The sequence below is a fragment of the Bos javanicus genome, chromosome 5 (assembly GCF_032452875.1).
Source record: "Bos javanicus breed banteng chromosome 5, ARS-OSU_banteng_1.0, whole genome shotgun sequence".
NCBI classification, from domain to species: domain Eukaryota; kingdom Metazoa; phylum Chordata; class Mammalia; order Artiodactyla; family Bovidae; genus Bos; species Bos javanicus.
The window spans coordinates 6,419,176-6,441,611 of NC_083872.1; the positions used below are offsets into that span (position 1 = coordinate 6,419,176).

At 36.6% G+C, this 22,436-nt stretch overlaps 1 protein-coding gene across 6 annotated transcripts in view; it reads right to left on the bottom strand.

Moving 5' to 3' along the window:
• The window catches only part of OSBPL8 (oxysterol binding protein like 8), a 166,368-nt gene that overhangs the window by 76,737 nt on the left and 67,195 nt on the right, over window positions 1-22,436 (bottom strand). For 2 of the 6 annotated variants that reach the window (XM_061415561.1, XM_061415562.1), the window contains exons 3-4: window positions 14,305-14,343; window positions 6,529-6,565 (exon numbers count right to left, since the gene is read on the bottom strand). The exons of 2 other annotated variants lie outside the window; for them this stretch is intronic. In XM_061415561.1, coding sequence (XP_061271545.1) covers window positions 6,529-6,565; window positions 14,305-14,343 — 76 coding nt within the window. The remainder of the gene's footprint in view (window positions 1-6,528; window positions 6,566-14,304; window positions 14,344-22,436) is intronic. 2 more of the 6 variants (XM_061415563.1, XM_061415567.1) reach the window with 2 other exon arrangements.

Here is a 22,436-nt window from a genome sequence, read left to right on the forward strand (position 1 = left end):
TCTCCTCTTCCAGTTTCTCAGGCCAAAAACTTTAGATGTATTCTTTGATTTTTCTCTTTCTCTCACATTTCATACTCCGTCAATCTGTGATATCTTTATCTTCAAAATTTATCTGGGATCCTCCTACTTCTCTGCACTTCCACAACCACTACCCTGTTCCAAGACACCATTACCTTTCCACGATCACAGCAGCATATTTCTACCTAGTTTCTACCTGTATCATCTTGCTCCTTGATTCTGTAGAGTTCATTGTCTGTACAGAAGCCTGAGCAATCTTTGAAACCATGAATGCAAAAAAGTAAAACTTGAAAACTTTTAAGAGAATATAAATTTGGGGTAGGCAATGATTCCCTTAAAAAGACACATGAAACACTCACCAATAAAGAAAGCGCAAGGTGGGGGTAGGGATTAAGAATTAACCTAATCAAAAGATAAAAAAGAAATTGGGGGAGGGGAAACCAAGAGATTTGTAACACATATAATTAACGAAGAGTTGGAATTCAAAATATGTTGAAAAAAAATTCCTGTAAATCAATTAGAGAAAGGTCAAAAAGGTAAAAGAAACACAAGGGTAAAGGAATGCATCAAAAAGAATGCCTAAGAATAAATTTAACCAAGGAGGTGAAAGACCTGTACACTGAAAACTGTAAGACCCCGAGGACAGACACTGAAGAGCACAGATACAGATGGAGAGGTGCACTACATGATGGACCGGAGGAGCAACACTGAAATGTCTACACCTCCCAAAGCCATCTACAGACAGTGCAATCCCTCTCAAGATTCCAATGGCAATTTGTTTTTTAACAAAAACAGAAAAAACAATTCTAACACTTGCATGGAATCACAAAAGACCCCAAATAGCCAAAGCAATCTTGAAGAACAGAACTAGAGGCATCATACTTCCTGATCTCAAATTCTATTACAAAGCTATGGTAATCAGAACTCCGTGGCACTTGCATAAAAAGGCACATAGATCAATGGCACAGAACTGAGAGCCCAGAAATAAACCTCTATGTATATGGTCAATTAGTTTCTGACAAAGGAGCCAAAAACATACAACAGGGAAAAGGCCAGTCTCTTTCATAAATACTGTTGGGAAGCCTGGACAGCCACACACAAGAGAAACAAACTGGACCTCTATCTTACTGTTACAAAAAAATTAACTCAAAATGGCTTAAGACCTGAAAATATAAAATTCCTAGAAGAAAACTAGAGGTGAGCTCCTTGACATCAGTCTTGGCAATGATTCTTTTAGATTTGACACCAAAAGACAATAAAGGCAAAAATAAAGAACTGAAACTACGTCAGACTAAAACATTTGTGCACAGCAAAGGAAACCATCAATACAATGAATGGCATAAAATGCTTGCAAATAGTATATCTGATAAGGGGTTAATATCCAAAACACATAAAGAACTCTTATAGCTCAATAGTCAAAGTATACATGAAAGGATGATCAACATTACGATTCATCAGAGAAATGCAAATCAAAAGCACAGTGAAGTATCACTTCCCACCTGGTAAAATTGCTATTATTAAAAAGATAAGAAATAATAAGTATTGATGAGGATGCAGCGATAAGGCAGCCCTTGAGCACTGTTGGTGGGAATGTAAACTGGTACAGTCATTATGGAAAACAGCATGGAGGTTCATGGAAAATAGGATGGAGGTTCCTCAAAAAGTAAACCTAAAACTACCATACGATCCACCAGTTCTACTTCTGGGTATTTATCCAAATGAAATGAGAACCCTAATTTGAAAAAGATACACGCAGTCCATGTTCATTGCAGCATTATTTACAACTGCCAAGATATGGAGACAACCTAACTATCCATCAATGGAAGAACGGGTGAAGACAATGTGGTGTATATATAGTCAATGGAATGCAACTCAGACATAAAACTGAGCTCACAGATACAGAGAACAAACTGGTGGTTTGCCAGAGAGGGGGATGGGGCTGTGGTTGTGCAAAATGGGTCAAAAAGTACAAACTCCCAGTTATGAAATAAAGAAGTCATGTGGATGTAACGTACCGCATGGCAACTAGAGTTCATACTGTACTGCATATGAACTGCAGTTCATACTGCATAAGATAGTAAATCTTTTTTTTTAATTGAAGTGTGAGAGTGCAAGTCACTCAGTTTGTGTTCGACTATACAGTCCTGGGAATCCTCCAGGCCAGAATACTGGAGTGGGTAGGTAACCTTTCCCTTCTCTGGGGGACCATCCCAATCCACAGAGCAAAGCCAGGTCTCCCACATTGCAGGCGGATTCTTTACCAGCTGAGCCACCAGGGAAGCCCAAGAATACTGGCCTGGGTAGCATATCCCTAGAGTGGGTAGTCTATCCCTTCTACAGCAGATCTTCCTAACCCAGGAACTGAACTGGGGTCTCCTGCATTGTAGGTGGATTCTTTACCAGCTGAGCTACCAGAGAAGCTTCCCTTGTGGCTCAGCTGGTAACTGAACCATAGCTTATAATGTTTCGGGTGTACAGCAAAGTGACTCAGTTATATATCTACCTATATTCTTTTTCAGATTCTTCTCCATTATAGGCTATTACGAGAGTACGTTTTAAAAGCTGTCATTATAAGAAAAAAAACTCTTTAACAATCTATGGCGATGGATGCTAAGTAAATTTACTGTGATTATCACTTCATAGTATATACAAATATGGAATCATTATGTCACACACTGGAAACTAATACAATGTTGTATGTCAATTAAACATCTATTAATGTTTTTAATTAAAGAAAAATGGTAGGAAAACATGAACAATTAGTTCATGGAAGAAAAAATGCAAACGGCCCATAAATGTACAAAAAGATTTTGATCCTCCTTAGTAATAAGGGAAAAAAACAAATCAAGATCACAATGAAATAAATATTTTATACTCAGTAAAACTGAAAAAAATTAGTAAGTCTGATACTATCCAATGATGGTAAGGATATGGTCAGCGAGCCAACATACGCATTGCTGACGATAGAGTATGAACTGACACAAGCACTTTGGAAAACCACTTAGGTCTTATAACATTGAAGTTTAGCATATTCTATGGGTCCTAAAATTCCACTTTTAGCTTTATACCTGGAATGTGTATACCAAAAGACAAGGATAAAAATGTTCATAGCAACACTGTTCATAATAGCAAAAATCAAAATAAATATTCATAAACTGAAAACAATATGGATTCATATATTGAGGTATACGAATATAATGGAATAGTATGTAGCAGTAAAAGCAGATGGTCTTATCTATACCCAGTAACATGGCTCAAACTTAGAAACACAACGTTAACTACAAAAAACAACTCCTAGAAGATGACATAGAGCGTGACGCCATTCTTGTAAAATTAAAACCCTAGTAAAATTTAGTGATACATATGTGACCTAAAAATAACCAAAAAATATATTTTTGAAAAAGCAACGAATAAACAAAAACAACAAAAATGAATTAACCATCACCCCTGGGAGGACAGGCACAGCCGTGAGAGATTCAAGTTCTTAAGTCAGTGGTGGGTTCACTATGTACTCACTGTATGAATATACTTCATAATTTTCATATGCTTCATATAATCTTTTGTAGTATTAGTACATTTAAGGCTACTTCAAATACATTATAAAGGGACTTCCCTGCTCGTCCAGGGGCTAGGACTCCACACTCCCAAAGCAGGGGGCCCAGGTTCAATCCCTGGTCAGAAAACTAGATCCCACATGCAAGCAACTAAGAGCTTGTATGCCTCAGCTAAGACTCAGTGCAGATAAGTAGATAAATATATATAAAATACATTATCAGAACAGCTAACAGAATTAGAGCATGCTTTAGTATTTCATCAGAAAGACATACGTAAATAAGTCTTAAATAACTTGACTATATAAAAAAAGAAATACAAGTGCAAATTTAGTTCTATTCACCTCTTGCTAACTCCTTACTAAGGTATTACTGTTTATAATTTTGATAACGTTGAAATGAGAGGAGTTGTAGAAATAGCAACATATGGAGTATATTTCCTTATAAAAACCAGGAAGCCTATTTTTCTATTTGTTTTTTCTTACATCATTCACAAACATTAACTATACAGAAAATTTGCATAATATAAAAATCATTTTGATGCCCTGCATCATTTGCACACTAGTAGAATATTTGTGTATAAACTCAGGAAAGACAGTGACTTTTTTTTTCATTTGTATTCTTTGGCATAAAACTGACAATAAATACTTGCTAAATGCCTGGATCAATATTTGACCAATGAATCACTACAGGATTCCCAAACAGTCTCTGGTGATGTAACCACCAGCCTCCCTGTCTAAAGACAGCATTACAGTGCCTTCTTCTGGTTCCGCTTCGTAATGAAAGGAAAGCAAAGCAAAGCAAGCAAAGCAAAGCAGCCTACTTTGCTGAATGTCATATTAAGATAGAAATTAATCACACTGGAATCATCCATAGTAATATAATTAACAAATCAGCTGCAACTTTTAAGGAGGATATGATTCTGTAACAACCATTCTTTTACTTTCTGAATTTAACTCATCAGTACAAAGTCAGGAGAATGTTACAAGCTTCAAAGTCTGGTTCTTGCCCTTAATCTAAGTAAAAACTACCAAAAAGAAGTTAAGTCTTTTAAAGTCATAAATAATCCCTTAGAAGAAATCCTAAATATGCCCTTACAGAGAAGATGGTATACCTTTTCTCAAATACATTAGTAATTTAAATATGTTGCTATGTATCTTTATAGTTTTTTCACTGAATAGCATAGATCCTAATGAAGAACTAAATAGAATTACATTTCACTCAAAATGATATATGGTCTATAGTAAATAACACAGCCACAGTCTTCTAATAGTTGGCAGAGTACAATACAAACTCTAATATGTAAATTACAATATAAACTCACCTCTAATATATGTTATATATTTTAATTCATATGTGCTTAAAATATATAACTATAATGAATGTCTTCTATTTCAAGTAGAAATTAAAGACCCCCATTTATAAAACCCAGGTCCTAAGAAGAACCACTTCAACTGATATTAAAAATGCAATTCTATTTCTAAAGTTCAGCAGTGACAATAAGTTCACGTGAGTCAACATCTAAATACATGAGGTAATTAAAGTAACTGAAAAATGCATTAAAAATATCTACCAGGTATCATAAGTAAGGCTGAACAAGAAAACGAAAACGTTTTGGGATGCGTATACTTTTTCTACTTCAAAAAACTTGTTTTAATTTTTTGTTATGTATTGGGGGATAGCCGATTAATGCTGTGGTAGTTTTAGGTGAACAGCGAAGGGTCTACTTTAAAATTTTACTACTCTAATAATGCCATGAACTACTCAATACTATGAATTGTTACAATTAGAATAAAAATGGAATTTTAGCATATTACTTTAAATTACCTCTCTCTTTAGAAAACAGAATTATAAACGTACTATATCCATTATCAGAGACAAACAGGGACTGATCTAGACCGAAGCACTTTGCCATTATCTCGCTGGGTCCCCTTCTTGAACCAGCGAGGAAAACGAGCCCCAAAGCAGTCAACTGACTTGCAGCAGTCACACAATTATTTAGGAATAAATACGAAAACTTCCTGAATCAATATAATTTCCATGTGGGTTTTGAACAAAGTTAAAACCTTTGATTTATAATGCAGCAATATTTTAATTGTTTGGTTATACTTAATTCAGTGAAATGATAGCTTTATTCTGATTTTTGAAAATCAGAAGATGGCTACTAAACTAGTAACCAATTCTAACTCCTTGGGTATACTTAAGATCTTAGCTTCAGACTCTTCATCTACAAAAATTAATGCTTTATTTAAATGATCTCTGAAGTTTCATTCACATCATTACGTTTAATATGTCACAAAGCTTTGAAAATTATGTATTCACAGGTCTAACTCTCCTACTAGTATATAATGATCCTTAAAGCCAAGGCACATGTTTTATTCATTGTGTATTCCTCAAAGCTAGCACCATATCTAGTCAAAAACAGATTTTTTTAAAACATAAATTTAAAGGATGTAGTTTCTAAATCCCTAGATAAAACAGGCTTCACTTATGAAATTACCAAAGTAAAAATAATTTTTTTCATAACCAGATTATCTATTACATAAAAGTTCTGACAAAAATAAAACCGTATTTCTCACTTCATATGGCAGTGACTTTGTTACACCTTGTCCAGCCTCAAAGTAGTCTGATCTGTGCTTTGTGATGATTGTAGAAAGGATACTATAAAAAAACATTAATTCATGATTTAGGAATTATGAATTTATAAATGGTCAATTAGATAACTAAGTAAATAATCCATCTTTAGATAATTAAGATGTAAGTACACAAACACCATTAGTCTCAGAGGGACACTGACAACAGATGGGTACTGACTGACCATTTATAGTCTTTCTATTTCAATGCCTGGAAACAAAGTAGAAGACTCAATAATCAAACGGAAATACCATATACCTTTTATAAGTACACATCAAAATATTATCACGTCTGCAAATATGCCATTCAAACTTTAACTACTTACTTGATGGCCCAAGGACATCTTTGCTATCACCAAGAAGCTTTTAATGCAGGATAATTGAGCAGCAAACAAATAGAATCCAAACCAGGAAGAAGCAAAGTGTATCAGGATTGAAGCAGCAGTGAAACAAAAGGACAAGGAAAATAGCATTAGTTTATAAGTGGAAAGCACATGCTAATAATCATAATTTGCAAGGAATTTTCTTTTTCACACATAAAAAGACCCTGTCTTAGGCATTATCTAATGTCTGTTCTAATTTTGGAAAATGAAAGTAGAAAGAGAAAAATGAAATCACTCAAGTATTTTGTTTTGAAAATTACTCAAGTGAAAAATTACTTCCAATTACGATTCAAGGTATGGGTTAGGAGTGATTAAAAAATTATTTAGAAATGCAAAGGATAGCCAAAAGTTATTCATCCTTTAAATTCAAGTGGTATAAAAATATATAACACTCATGCACTATTAAATATTAGTTCTGCATGTCATGAAAACACTTAACACTATGTAGAAATTCAGTCTGTTTGTTCTACAAAAAGAAAGAAGGAGTTTACTGAGCACTTAAGTCAAGCATTGTGCAAAGAGCTTTTACAGAGACATCAACAAAGCGGCAAAAACCAAAGAGAAGAACAATAAATTTAAGTTAGACAAAACTTTCCTAGGACCCACTACTATCAAGCATAGCATCTAGAGCTACTAGTCTCCCGGCAGATAGAAGATCAAATTCTTGAACGATTAACTTGCAATCAACCAAAAGAAACAGGAAAAATTGCTGACTGTTTATCTAGTAACTATTTTAATAAACAATATGACACTACACATCACCCACAGACAAGTGTTTTGGTCTCCCTTGGCAGGAAAAGAGTCCTTAGTTCTCTTCCCTTCATGGATCTGTATCAGAACTAAAGCAACAACAAAAACAAATAATTCCCACTGATGATATTATTGTTTGGTCTTATTTAAAGGAAATGGGGAGTCTTACTTAACTGGTTTTGCATTCACCCTTCAAAAAAGTTGCAGTTGTTTGCTTTGGGTTTGTGTTTCCCAGAGGGAAAATAAGCTTGGCCCTGTTACTTCCTAAGTGAAGGTTATTTCACAATATGTAAAATTATGTTCTAATTCCTCTAAAGGCATTTGCTTTATTTATTTTTCGGTAGCTGCCCCTTTAAGCTCATTCTTCTACAAACGCATTTCAGTTTCACTGATAAAACTAAAAAAAAAAAAATACAGTTTTAGGGACAATGAAGTAATTGTGCTCAAATCCTTATTACTGAAATGGCCATGTTATTATAGCTAGCAAGCATGTGGAAAGAGATTAAAACATTTGTGGCAGGCAACTTCTAAAATGACCCTAGTGATCCCCACTTTTTGGTGTATAATTCCTTCTCTTTGAGCATACATTGGATGTGCTGAATTGCTTCTAATAAAGAGAATACGGCAGAAGTGAAAATGTCATTTCCAAAATTAGACTGTAACAAGACTATAACTTCCCTTTTGCTTGGGGTCTCTTTCTCTCCTCTCACTCTCCCCAAGACAGATCATCTTGGGGAAAACCAGCCACTGAGTCATGAGGCAATCGTGCAGAAAAGCCCAAAAAGGAAAGGAATTGAGGTCTGCCGACCAGCCTTCAGTGAGCCTGAAGGTGGCTCTTCCATCTCCCCTGACACCCTCAGCAGCAGCTCCTTCCCCAGTCCACTGACCATATGAAAGGTTTTGAACTAGAGACAGCCAGATTCTCTCAGATTCCTTACTCACAGAAACTGTAAGGTATTAAATGCCTGTTTTCTACCACTTAACCTAGGGATGATTTGTTACATACCAATAAATAACTAAGACAATACTTTGGAAAATTGAAGGAGGTTAGGAAACTCACAGAGACAACTATGGCATACTTTACAAATGCTTCACAGGCATCTTTGGAAAAATCCTCCTGTATTGATACAAATAATTATCAGCTTCCTTAGACTGACCTAAAGGAAACTTTAGGTAACTTCCTAAAGGAAAGCAATGGTTTCCTAAAGGTAACTTCCTAAAGGAAAGCAATGGTTCTAACCATATATACTTAGTCAAGAGTATTTAATTTCACAGGGCCAGTCACATTTGACGTTCTCAAGCTGGTCTTCTACTTAGGATAAAAGATTAAGTTCAATTTCATTGCAGAGCTGTATATAATTCTTAAATTATGTTGATTAAAAGCACTATGTCATCTGTGCAGCTGTACACCTTGCATTTTTACTAGCAGAAAAAAAACCCTTAGCATATAAGCAACTTCTAAACAACTTATTTCAAAGTATGTTTTCTACAGTATTTGCTCAGGCATATCTGTGTCATATAAACCTGATTCTACTGGATTAACTCAGTATTTTTTGCAGACTTAGGCAAATCAAAGTAAACACTCTCTACTCTTATCATTGATCTATCATCTATCCATGGATCCACCCACCCAAATATTCATTCAGTACCTACTATACAGACAGGTATCATTTTAGGCACTGAGGAATAGAGCAGTGGACAACAAAAATTCTGCCCTTGTGGCAGTTACGTCTAGTGGGAAAGATAAAACAGTAACATAATAAACAAGTAAAATTTTGTTGTATATTATATAGTATAAACACTAAGGAAAAATAAGCAGAAAATGAAGACATATAAAATGTTAGCGAGATGGCGTTAAAGTTTTAGATAGGGTGGCCTAAGGAGGCTTCACTACGAAGTTAACTGAATAAAATGAGGAAACGTCCCATAAAGACATAAAGGAGCAGAGTACTCCAGGGAGCAGGAAGATCAAGATTAGAGCAGAGGACTTGGATGCGAGCAAGTCTGGAGAACAGCGAAAAGGTCAGAGGACTGGAATACAATGCAAGCAGGAGAGTGGTGGATGAAGCCAAAGAAGTAAAGAGTTGCAGGACTTTATGGCACCTAGTCAAGACTTTTGTTTTATTCTGGATGAGCTGGGAAGCCACTGGATGGTTCTGAGAAAAGCAGTAACATATATGAGAACGTTATAACAGGACTGCTCCAGCTGCTGTGTTGAGAACAGATCAGAGGGATGAAGGTATTATCAGTTCAGAAGTTACAGCAATATTATAGGGGAGAGATGATGGAAACTTGGACCAAGATGGGAAAAGTGAGAGGGACGAGAAGTAGTTAAATTCTAAATATATTTTGAAGATGAAGTCAACAGAATTTCCAAATAGGCCAAGTATGAGGTAAAAGAAAAAAGGAATCAAAATGAAGTCAAGCGTTGGACTTTGAGCACCTGGAAGGATGGAACTGCCGTCATCTGAGATGGAAAAGACAGTAAGACAAGCTCATTTACAGGGAGAAATGTAACTACAATCATCCCTTGGTATCCAGAGAGAACTGGTTCCAAGATATCCCCCACCCCCACCCCAGGGCAATACCAAAATCTGTGGATGCTCAAGTCCCTTATTTAAAATGGTGAAATATTTGCATATAACCCATGTACATCCTCCTGTATACTTTATATCACCTCTAGGTTACTTATAATATCCAATACAAAGTTAATACTAAGTAAATAGTAGTAAATAGAATGAAAACGCTACAAATCCCACAGACGGAGGAGCCTGGTAGGCTGCAGTCCATGGGGTCGCTAGGAGTCGGACACGACTGAGCGACTTCACTTTCACTTTTCACTTTCATGCATTGGAGAAGGAAATGGCAACCCATTCCAGTGTTCTTGCCTGGAGAATCCCAGGGATGGGGGAGCCTGCTGGGCTGCCGTCTATGGGGTCGCACAGAGTCGGACATGACTGAAGCGACTTAGCAGCAGCAGCAGCATGTGGCAACTTCAAGTTTTAATTCTGGGACTTTCTGGAATTTTTTTCCCCAAATGTTTTCCATCTGCAGATGGCTGGATCCATGGATGCAGAACCCTCAGTTTTATATGGAGGGCCAACTGTCTCTCAGTTTGGAACAGGTTAAGTTTAAAATGTCTGTCAGACATCCAAGTCAAAATATCAAGTAGGCAGCTGGACATGCAGACCTGCATGAACATGTACGTGTACAGGGAATGCTTTAGGCTGGTAAGGAAATAGTATAAATTATGGTATGTGTGAGAGTTAGGGTATATGATCTGAATGGCTTCATCACAGGAGATTAAAAAATACTCCAGAAACAGGCACCAGAAAACATATATTATAATGGAACAACAATAGAGCCAAGAGTTACTCTGAAATATTACAAACAGAAGCAGAAGACACAAGAAGACACTTATTCACTTCATCACTTCCCAGAAGGATGTGATGTAGATAAAAAGGCACTAAATTGAGACGCAAGTGAAATCATCTCTCAGAATTGTTTGCAAGTGACGCTAATTGGGAAACGAGATCTTATTAAAGATTACATATTAATTTTACCAAGTAACTGACATAACTGAAGACTTCTACACACCACTGGCCTACACACTACACTTCTTATTCTTACTGCTTTTAGGACTTGGGCTTACTTTGTGCGGTTCCATGTTGTGTAACACACAAATAAAGACAATATGAAGATACTGATGTTGAAATGCTCTGTACAAGTACCTTTTACAGATGGCTAACAAATACATGAAAAGATGCCCAACATCACTCATTATCAGAGAAATGCAAATCAAAACCACTATGAGGTACCATTTCGCGCCAGTCAGAATGGCTGTGATCCAAAAGTCTACAAGCAATAAATGCTGGAGAGGGTGTGGAGAAAAGGGAACCCCCTTACACTGTTGGTGGGAATGCAAACTAGCACAGCTACTATGGAGAACAGTGTGGAGATTCCTTAAAAAACTGGAAATAGAACTGCATAATGACCCAGCAATCCCACTACTGGGCATACACACCGACGAAACCAGAATTGAAAGAGACACGTGTACCCCAATGTTCATCGCAGCACTGTTTATAATAGCCAGGGCATGGAAGCAACCTAGATGTCCATCAGTAGATGAATGGATAAGAAAGCTATGGTACATATACACAATGGAGTATTACTCAGCCATTATAAAGAATACATTTGAATCAGTTCTAATGACGTGGATGAAACTGGAGCTTATTATACAGAGTGAAGTAAGCCAGAAAGAAAAACACCAATATAGTATACTAACACATAAATATGGAATTTAGAAAGATGGTAACGATAACCCTGTATGCGAGACAGCAAAAGAGACACAGATGTATAGAACAGTCTTTTGGACTCTGTGGGAGAGGGTGAGGGTGGGATGATTTGGGAGAATGGTATTGAAACATGTATAATATCATATAAGAAAAGAATCGCCAGTCCAGGTTCGACGCATGATACTGGATGCTCAGGGCTGGTGCACTGGGATGACCCAGAGGGATGGTATGGGGAGGGAGGAGGGAGGGGGGTTCAGGATGGGGAACATGTGTACACCCGTGGCGGATTCATGTTGATGTATGTCAAAACCAATACAATATTGTAAAGTAATTAGCCTTCAATTAAAATAAATTTATATTAAAAAATAAAATAAAAAACTAGCCACTCTTCTTGGCTTTTGTTAAGAGAACCAAAATACTACTAAAATTTCAAAAAATCCAGGAACTTCTCAGCTTGTTCAGAAAAAGACCACTAAGGTATGATAGAACAATGTCCTCTCTCTGAGCAGCTCAGCATGTTTACCATCATCCTCTGAACAATGTCCACAGTCATCATCTCAATTTTTTTTATCATTTAAATAAATCTCTACTTCAGCAGAAAGCATGAGCTGACAAATAATAAAAGAGTAAAATGCCTAGAATTTTTTAACTTAGAATTCATTAGTATATTGTATACATAGTATATACTAACAGTACTTTAAAGAATGAAATATAGCCATTATCTAAATCTTTACTGATTTTAGCTTAAAAGTTTCAGGAAAAGAGCATAATGCAAAAAATGTGATTTTATTTTAAAATATTTCTAAGTATTTGCCATGTCATCCATAATTAGCATAAAACTTAGGATCTTTAAGAAAGATAAAGGGAGAAGTAGAAACTCATAATGGTGCCCTTCATTCTGAGAAACCCCTCAGTCCTAAACTATCTAGGACAGATGGCCACTGTCTGTATATATAATACAGAAACAATACCAGGAGATCTATGGCTTGATTCCATTGCCTTTAGCACAGCAACTCCCCCTTTTATCGATTTGACTTAAGTTTGCCTGGAAAATCCCATGGACAGAGGAACCTGGCAGGCAACAGTCCATGGGTCGCAAAAGAATCAAACATGACTTAGCAACTAAACAACAAACAACAAAAAAATCTGTTGAGCTTAAGAGAAAGTCCAAATAGCTTATCAACCACTGATATGAGCAGAGTTCAAAATAAACTCGCAGGCAGATGGCACCTCTTTCCCCAATACTGCTGATCAAGCTGTACTCTTGAAGATTGCAGAAGCGATCCTGCTCCCAGATTCTGGGATTCTGGGCTCCCAGAAGCCACAATTCTAAAGAAGGGTTATATAAAGCATCTTAAGACTGCTCTCCTTGGCGTTATCTTCAGCTCTTAGAGTAAGCAACTTTAGTGAGGAATATACTATGCAGCTGAAATCTTTTTGTCCTATAAACAGGACTCATTACACTTAAAATGAACTTTTTCATATTCCTACAATCATCTGCAAAACACACATGTCCACATTTCATTCCTGAGTTTTGCAGGAGAGATTTTAAAGGAGTATTTTTTTGGGACTAGAGTTTATCACTGTTAGAGAATATGATCCAATCTGCCAGGCAGTTAGTTGCATTTTTGATATGGCAATTCCACTACTAGGAATGTATACTAAGATGATCATTCAAAATGTTTAAAAAGATGTGTTCAAAGATATTTATCACATCATTTATAGTAAATGATATACTTAAAACATGGAATTAAATAAATGATAATATATTCACATAATAAAATACTATGTAGTCATTATAGTTTGGTTTTATTTTTTCAGGGACTGAAAAACATCCATTACATATTGGCTTTTAAAAGTAGGTTATATTGAATCACTTTGTTGTATGGCAGAAATTAACACAACACTGTAAATGAACTATACTTTAGTTAAAACAAATTTTTCTTAAAGTACTGATATAGAATTTGTATGCTATGACCCCACTTTTATAAAATTTTATGTGTAAGATATACACGTGAATACACTTAAAAGTGAAAGTCGCTCAGTCGTGTCTGACTCTTTGCAACCCCATGGCCTATACAGTCCATGGAATTCTCCAGGCCAGGATACTGGAGTGGGTATCCTTTCCCTTCTCCAGGGCATCTTCCCAATTCAGGGATCAAACCTAGGTCTCCCGCATTGCAGCCAGATTCTTTACCAGCTGAGTCACAAGGGAAGCCCAAGAATACTGGAGTGTGCAGTCTATACTTTCTCCAGTGGATCTTACCAACGCAGGGATCAAACCAGGGTCTCCTGCACTGCAGGTGGATTATTTACCAACTGAGCTATCGGAGAAGCCCTGATAGCTGAGCACTTAAGAAAGAGGCCACCAAAATAATAACAGTGGTTATCTCTAGAAAATAAATTTTATTTACTATATTTTTCTTTACTGTTTAATTATGCCACATTGTTATATATTATTTTTATAATAAAAAAAGATGAAATGTATTAACATATTGGGCAAATGAAAATGCAATTTTTAAAGTAAGCTTTTCAATTTACATTAGCTACTTTTTGTACTAACAGAATCATCTAAGATTAAACATAGAAGAAAATACATTTTAAGAATTAACTTGAAACCCTAAAAAAAAAAAAAAATGTTAACATTTTGAACATGGCACCATGTATTACTCACTGTCTCTTGAACTTCAGCAACTTTTGAACATGGCAAGATCTAAAAAAAAAGACAAATTTTCTCAGGAGTGATTTAACTTTGTATACCTGAATCTGAATCTGGAGAGCACTCACAGTTTATAGAAGGAATTAAGTGCTTCATTAGTCATTTAAAAAGTGGCAAAAAAAAAAAAAAAAAAAAAGATCAATAGTATGTTTACACTGAAACTAAACCTTTAAAAAAAAATGTCCAAGACATCAGGAAATTACAGAAATAAAGTGAAGTCGCTCAGTCATGTCCAGCTCTTTGCGACCCCATGGACTGTAGCCCACCAGGCTCCTCCATCCATGGAATTTTCTAGGCAAGAGTACTGGAGTGGGTTGCCATTTCCTTCCCCAGGGGATCTTCCCAACCCGGGGATCGAACCCGGGTCTCCCGCATTGCAGGCTTTTACCGTCTGAGCCACCAGGGAATCCCCTGGTGGATTCCCAGGAAATTACAGTCAACCTACCAATCTGTCAAGTCTTCTCTGGCATGTTTTGGGGCTTTTTCACAATTCTTAAACTCCTTGCATATATTTAATTATATCAGCCTTTCCACCACACAAGCCCTCTCTTCCTTTAGTTTCTAAAACACTCCACTGTTCTGGCTTCCTTTCTCCTAATTTCCCACCTCCATTCTGTCCTTCCACTCAATAAAACATGTGGGCTTCACCAATGCTCAGTCCTCAACTATCTGTTCTTTTCTATATGCTCTCTTACTGCAGGTTCCAGTCATATTCAAGGCTCATTTGTACCTTTACTCAGACAACTTCCAAGTTTCTTCTTCAGACCTAGCCTATTTCCAAAACCTTATCCTAAAACATTGCTTACCTGTATGTTCAGACATTATTGCAAATTAACTTCTGGTTCTAAAATTCTGTTAACAAACTTTAGTATCTCCAGATCCCTCTATGCTCCTAGAAATTGCCAAAGACTCCAAAGAGTTGCTGTTTATATGGATTATACCTATTCATATTTGCTGAATTAGAAATTAAAGGTGAGAAATTCACTATCTTTGCTAGCTCATCACGGGCAAGTCACAGTGATAAGCCAAGTTGATAGTATACATACTTTTCCATAATCGTGTGGTGAAATGCCATTTTACCTCTGTAGTCTCCTCCCCAAAACCCAGTCTAATCATGAGAAAAGTATCAGACAAATCCCAGTTGAGTGACACTGCAAAATATCTGACTAGTACTCCTCAAAAATGTCAAGATTATCACAAACAAGTCTAAGAAATTTTAACTGCTAAGAGGACCTTATGGAGATGTGATGACTAAACGTAAAGTGCTACCTGATGGGATTCACACACAGAAAAAGAATATTAGGTAAAAACTAAGGAAATCTGAAACAAAGAGCAAAGTATGGACCTCAGGTAATGTATCAAGATGGATTCATTAATTGTACCAAATGTCCCATTCTAGTATGTTAATAATAGAGGAAGGAAACTGAGTACAAGCTATATGGAATTCTTTATGTTCACAAGTTTTCTGTAAGCCTAAAACTCTTATAAGAAAATGAAGCTTATTTAAATTAAAAAACCACTGCTTAGGAAAAAAATTAAACTAAGAAAATTTGAAAACACAAGAATACACAAGCATACACTTCATTAGCCGGCAGAGCAATGACATTACACTTCATGCGGTCTTAGGTAAAAAGTGCACTAGACGTTCACGAGAAAGAGAAACAAAGCAAACAACATCAAGCACCATGGCATTACTACACAAATAATCCAGACCTCAGACCTCTGAAAAGATCTTGAGTTCCACAGTCCTGGGAACGCGCTGAGAAAATCTCCAAACATAATGGAAATACAAAAGATTTCTGACTTGGAATTTCTTCTACTTTTTCAAAGTTAACCCTTTCTCCAATTTAGCTCCCCAAACTTATTAGAGTCCCACCATATACCTGGAAAATGTTTACATTATTCAACTTATAAGAGAATCAAGGATAATGTTTAAAAGTCAAAAAAAAAAAAAAAAAGGAAGACATACTAAGAATCTAAGCACTCAAACAATAGAAAATACTGAGTAATATTTTCCCACTTGGGCAGTTCAAACATTACAAATATTTAAGTGTATTTAAGTACTGCTATTAATTTATGCTCCTATTGAATTAACAGATCTAAGTGATGATCATCAATGGCCATAAAATTTTTTTAAATTACTGATACATAAATTTGTATGCTATGACCCCACTTATAAAATCTCATGCATAAGATATACTCATTAACACATTTAGGAAAGAGGCCTCCAAAATAATAACAGTGGTTACCTCTAGAAAATTAATTTTATTATATTTTTCTTTATTGCTTAAATATGCCACACTGGCATGTATTATTTTTATAGTCAAAAAAGATTAAATGTATTTACATATTGCTGCTAAGTCACTTTAGTTGTGTCCGACTCTGTGAGACTCCATAGACGGCAGCCCACCAGGCTCCCCGTCCCTGGGATTCTCCAGGCAAGAACACTGGAGTGGGTTGCCATTTCCTTCTCCAATGCATGAAAGTGAAAAGTGAAAGTGAAAGTGAAGTCGCTCAGTCGTGTCCGACTCTTAGCGACCCCATGGACTGCAGCCTTCCAGGCTCCTCCGTCCATGGGATTTTCCAGGCAGGAGTACTGGAGTGGGGTGCCATTTACATATTAGGCAAATGAAAATGGATTATATGCCTCCTGATGGTAATACACAATACCATCGATGAATTAATCTTGTCAAAAAAAAACTGAACCTGAATCTGAGCAAGCCTCAGGTTAAAACTGTCTACTGACCAATTTGCAAGAAATATAAGTAACTGAGGAACACATTAAATAATGATCATGGCAGAGAATCCAGATTGTGGGAAACCTACAGGACAGCTACCTTATTTCTTCAGTAAATTGAAAATAAAAATTAAAACTGAAAAGGAAAAATCAAAAACAGATGCAGGAGAAACTGAAAAGATTTTAAACAGACAAAGTGACTTATCAACCAAGCCCAATACAAAGACAATAAAACTAAATTTAAGCAATAACTAAATATTTCATATCAAAGAATTACTCTTTTTTTAGAGTAAGAATGGTATTTATGGTTAAAGTTTTAAAGAAAAGTCTTTATATTTTAGAGATTATACTGAAATACTTATGAATAAAATGATGCATATGGGATTTTCTCAAAAAAAAAAAAAATATCAGGTGGGAAGGCAGGACTATACATGAACAAGACTGACCTGAACTAACAATGCTGAAGATGAGTGACGGGTACATGAGGGTTCATGATACTAGTTTATCTTATTTTTTAAACACGTTTGAGGGTGCTCCCTACTGGCCCAGCGGTGAGGACTCCACCTGCCGGTGCAGGGCACATGGGCTCCATCCCTGGTCCGAGAAGATCCCACACGCCATGGGGCAGCGAAGCCCACGGACCTCAGTTACTGAAGCCCAGGCGCCCTAGAGCCCATCCTCTGCAACAAGAGAAGCCACCGCAATGAGCAGCTCACACCGCAGCCAGAGAGCAGCCCCCATCTCCACACCTAGGGAAAGCCCTCACCCGGCAAGGGAGACCCAGCACAGCCAAATATGCACACATGCATTCAAAACTTCACATAATAGAGACTGCAAGGAAGGTCTCTATTATCATTCTTGCATGTGTAATTAAACTGTTCTAGTTAGCAAATGGTTATTAGGAAGGTGAAGCTATTTTAATATAAAAGACAATGAGTATGTAGGTAATACATTGGTGACTAAAATGTCTAGTTATTTTATTATTTTACATAAGAAGATCTCTGCCACCTAAGAATTTACCTAATTTAGGAGCTTAATCTAACTGGCAATTCCTTAGGTGAGATGCCCCACCAGACTACCTGATTTTGGATTATTTGGCAATAGGGCCCACTTCACTAGGCTGGGATGCACCAGAGGTTAGTACTATGACGATGGTGGGTAGAATAATGGCCTCCCAAAAATGTCCACATCCCAGGAATTCCCTGGCAATCCAGTGGTTAGGACTGTGTGCTCACACTGCCAAGGGCTCAATCCCTGGTCAGGAAACTAAAATCCTACAAGCTCAGCTTCCAAAAAAAAAAAGATATTAGAATCTGTGACTGTTTAGAAGCCTTAGGATCTGTGAATGTTACTTTACATGAGGCAAAGGACTCTGCAGATGTGATTAAGTTAAAAATCTTGAGATAGAGCAATTACTCTGGATTACCTGAGTGGACCCAAAGGAATTCCAAGGGTCCTGACAAGAAGGAGAGAAGAAGGTGAGTGTAGCAGGAGGTGTGACAACAAAGGCCAGAGGCTGAATGGGAGGAGGAAGCCACGAGTCAATGAAAGACTGCTACCTCCAGGTTTCAACAAAAAGAAACGGACAGTCCCCTCAGAGCCTCCAGAATGAACACAACATCTTGCTTTTGGACTTCTAATATCCAGAGCTCTAAGATAATCGGTTACTGCTACTTTAAGACTACATTTGTGGTAACCTGGAGCAGCAAGGGAACCAGCACAATGACTTGAGGTGCCTTCTGAGAAGCGGAGCTTCCTATAACTACGTGACTTCATGCCGAGGCTGGATGACCTCAGTCAGGGGGTACTGTGGACAGAACCGTTACGTTAGACAGACTATTGGACTAAACGATCTCTAACAGTCTCCCATAAAGACTAAGGGGGAGAAGTAGCCACAGGACTCAGAGGTTTGCAAAAGGCTCTGCTGATAGCACAATCTTTGTTAAAGTTGAAAAGAAAAGGCCTCTACGAGGCAATCCTGAAGTATACAAGCATTAGGAAACACTTAGGCAGGTCTCAAAGGGTATTCAAATATTAGATGAGCATATGTACCAAATTTGGTGACCCATTTATTATAGATAAGAAACTTCACAGCCTTTCTCCCTCATTTCCACTTAGGGCTGAGAAGGGGGATCTAATAACAACCAAGTGCCATTGTACAAGAATACTTTATGAGGATTAATTGACATGTGGATACTTTATCATTAGACTTGAATGCATAAATGTCTTAAAGGTCAGTTATTGAGAAACTGTGCACCAAAAATACTGTACTTATAAATCCAGGAGATCTTTCCAATCCAGGGACCAAACCCAGGTCTCCCTCATTGCAGATTGTTTACCATCTGAGATACCAGGGAAGCCCCCAAACGAAAACATACAATATACTAAATCAATAATGGCAATGAAGAAACTAAATTAATGGTACGGCTGACCCTTGAATACGAGGGTGTGAACTATACAGCTCCACTTGCAGGCAGTTCAACACTAAATACTGAAGTGCTACAGATCAGTGGTCTGTTGAATCGCAGATACCAAAGAACCATGGCTCCGTATCAAGTGTCAGACGCTCCACCCCAACCCATCTCCAAACATTTAAACAAGAGAAAAAAATAATAACCTTTAAAACCTATGACCTGATCAAAAATAATACTTAATGTTACCAAAAATAGGCAATTTCATTAATTTACATGCCATATACACAAGCTGTATGTCGTCAAATGTTACATATATATAGTAGCCATGCTTCTTAGAATATGATTTAAAGTGCTCAGTAAATGCTAATAAAATATCAATTTTACTTTATGAGCACTAAATCATAGTAATCAGTAAAAATTCATCTAGTAAATATTAAACTCTAAGTTTCAGGAAGCTGGGTCATCTGTAGGCCCCTCAAGAAGATACTTACTCATTTACTACATTCTAAGAATTACTGAGCTAAATCATCTTCACCATTCTTTCCACTTCAGAAAACATGTGACTCAAAGTGTCCAATTTAAAGTAGAATCTTAAGAGTTTCTCAACTGAGAATTCCTAATAATACTACAAAGATTTCTACATGTTTTTAAATTTTTATTCTCTTCTAAAAAGTCATTTATATAATCAATTTTTAATACAACAAAAGATCTTGACCTTAATAGACTTTATAACTTATTTTCCTCTGATAATAGCATAGTATACAAGATAGTCAAAAGACAGGACTTTACTTAATGTAAGGAATTTTTTTAATCTACTTCACTTATTTGGTTTACCTCAATCTATTAATAAATATTTGACCCCTGCATTTAAAGGATTTCTCAGTGGTTAATTTCCAAAGTGTTATGAGTTCTGCCCTTTTACAAAATATTTTAATACATATATTAAATGTAAACGTGTTCAGAAGTATATTTAGTATAAAGATTGAATTCATATTTTTTAGTATTTACTACCTAAGACATAAAACACTACCACAAAAACAGAACTATAAACAATAAATAAGCAAATGAATTTTTTTTAAATAGGAAGCATAATCTCATGTAGGAGAAGAAAACCAAATAAGTGGACACTAAAGTCAACTGAGTCCCAGCTTTCACCACCTTCACTAAGACTACAAGTAGTCTCAATCAGTACCTGTATCTCTCTCTCTTCTAAATCATCTCATATCCTGCGGCTCCAGATTCATCCTGTCCACTTTCATAAAACTATTCAGTGACATACCACTGTCTACAGAATCAAGTTCAAAATCCCTGGTCTGGCACTCAAGACTTCCATAAGTTTGGTCTCTATCTGCCACATTGATCATTATTCTTATAAACAACATTCAGTTCATTTCAGTCGCTCAGTCGTGTCTGACTCTTTGTGACCCCATGGACTGCAGCATATCAGGTCTCTCTGTCCATTACCAACTGCTGGAGTTTACTCAAACCCACGTCCATTGAGTCGGTGATGCCATCCAAACATCTCATCCTCTGTCGTCCCCATCTCCTCCTGCCCTCAATCTTTCTCAGCATCAGGGTCTTTTCAAATGAGTCAGCTCTTCACATCAGGTGAACAAAATATTGGAGTTTCAGCTTCAACATCATTCCTTCCGATGAACACCCAGGACTGATCTCCTTTAGGATGGACTGGTTGATCTCCTTGCAGTCCAAGGGACTCTCAAGAGTCTTCTCCAATCCACAGTTCAAAAGCATTAATTCTTCTTTATAGAAAAAAGCATCAATCTTTCTTTATAGTCCAACTCTCACATCCATACATGACTAGTGGAAAAACCATAGCCTTGACTAGATGGACCTTTCTTGACAAAGTAATGTCTCTGCTTTTAATATGCTGTCTAGGTTGGTCATAACTTTCCTTCCAAGGAGTAAACAATATTACCTTCCAATTTCTCTATGCGTTTCCCCTGAATAAACCCTGTGCAATTAATTTCGCTTTTAGCCTTGCCTCTTGCCATCCTCCCTTCCTAGAATGCTCTCCTTGCTCATTTTCAATCCCATGACCCCTATACCCTATTCACAGTTTGTATTCTCTTAAGAAACCTTTTCTAACTACCCCAGTGTACAGCAACCACCCAATTTTCACAACTTGTGTAACTATGCCTTATGTCCCTCATTTGACACTGAGTAAATGCTTATTACTGCCTTATCTATCCATCCCTCTATCTAGTCTTCTCAAAATAAACATAATTCAGACAGACTACATTTTATCTCTCTTAACATCCCCTTCACTGGCCACAGCACTTTGCACAAAGACTGCACTCAAAAGAAGCTAACTAATACTATTTTAAAAATTAGTACACACAATAAGGTTTTATACAACACTGCCACCACATACTGATATGTTGCTTTATATTTTCAAAGAACTTTCTGGTTTCACTAGATCATATTGTCCCTGTCAAGTAGGCAGGATGAGCATTCTTGTTTATGTATTTTTCATTGAAGTAGAATATTTGCCTCAATATTTTAAACAGTAAAAATGAGATTTAGAGAAAGTGCAAATCCCAAATTACTCAACAGCGCAGGACTTTTAAAAATGTGTTTTGTTGCGTCTTCTGCCTCTAAATATTTATCTTTTTGGAGAAAAGGCTGAATATTAATAGTTATATTAACAATAACCATAGTAGCTTTTATTTACGGGGTATTTATAATGTGCACAGATGTGGAAAAAGGCATTTTATAGATACATTATCTCAATTAAAATCCAAGTAAATATTAAGTAGATAGTACTACTAATCTTTATTTCAAACCTGAGGAGAATTGGAAACCCTGAGAATGTAGCTAAGTGACAGAGCTCAGATTTTAACACACAACCAAGTATCTACAAAGCCCATGTTCTTATCCACCTCTCTTAAATCTAAACTAACTAGCTTAGGCCATGC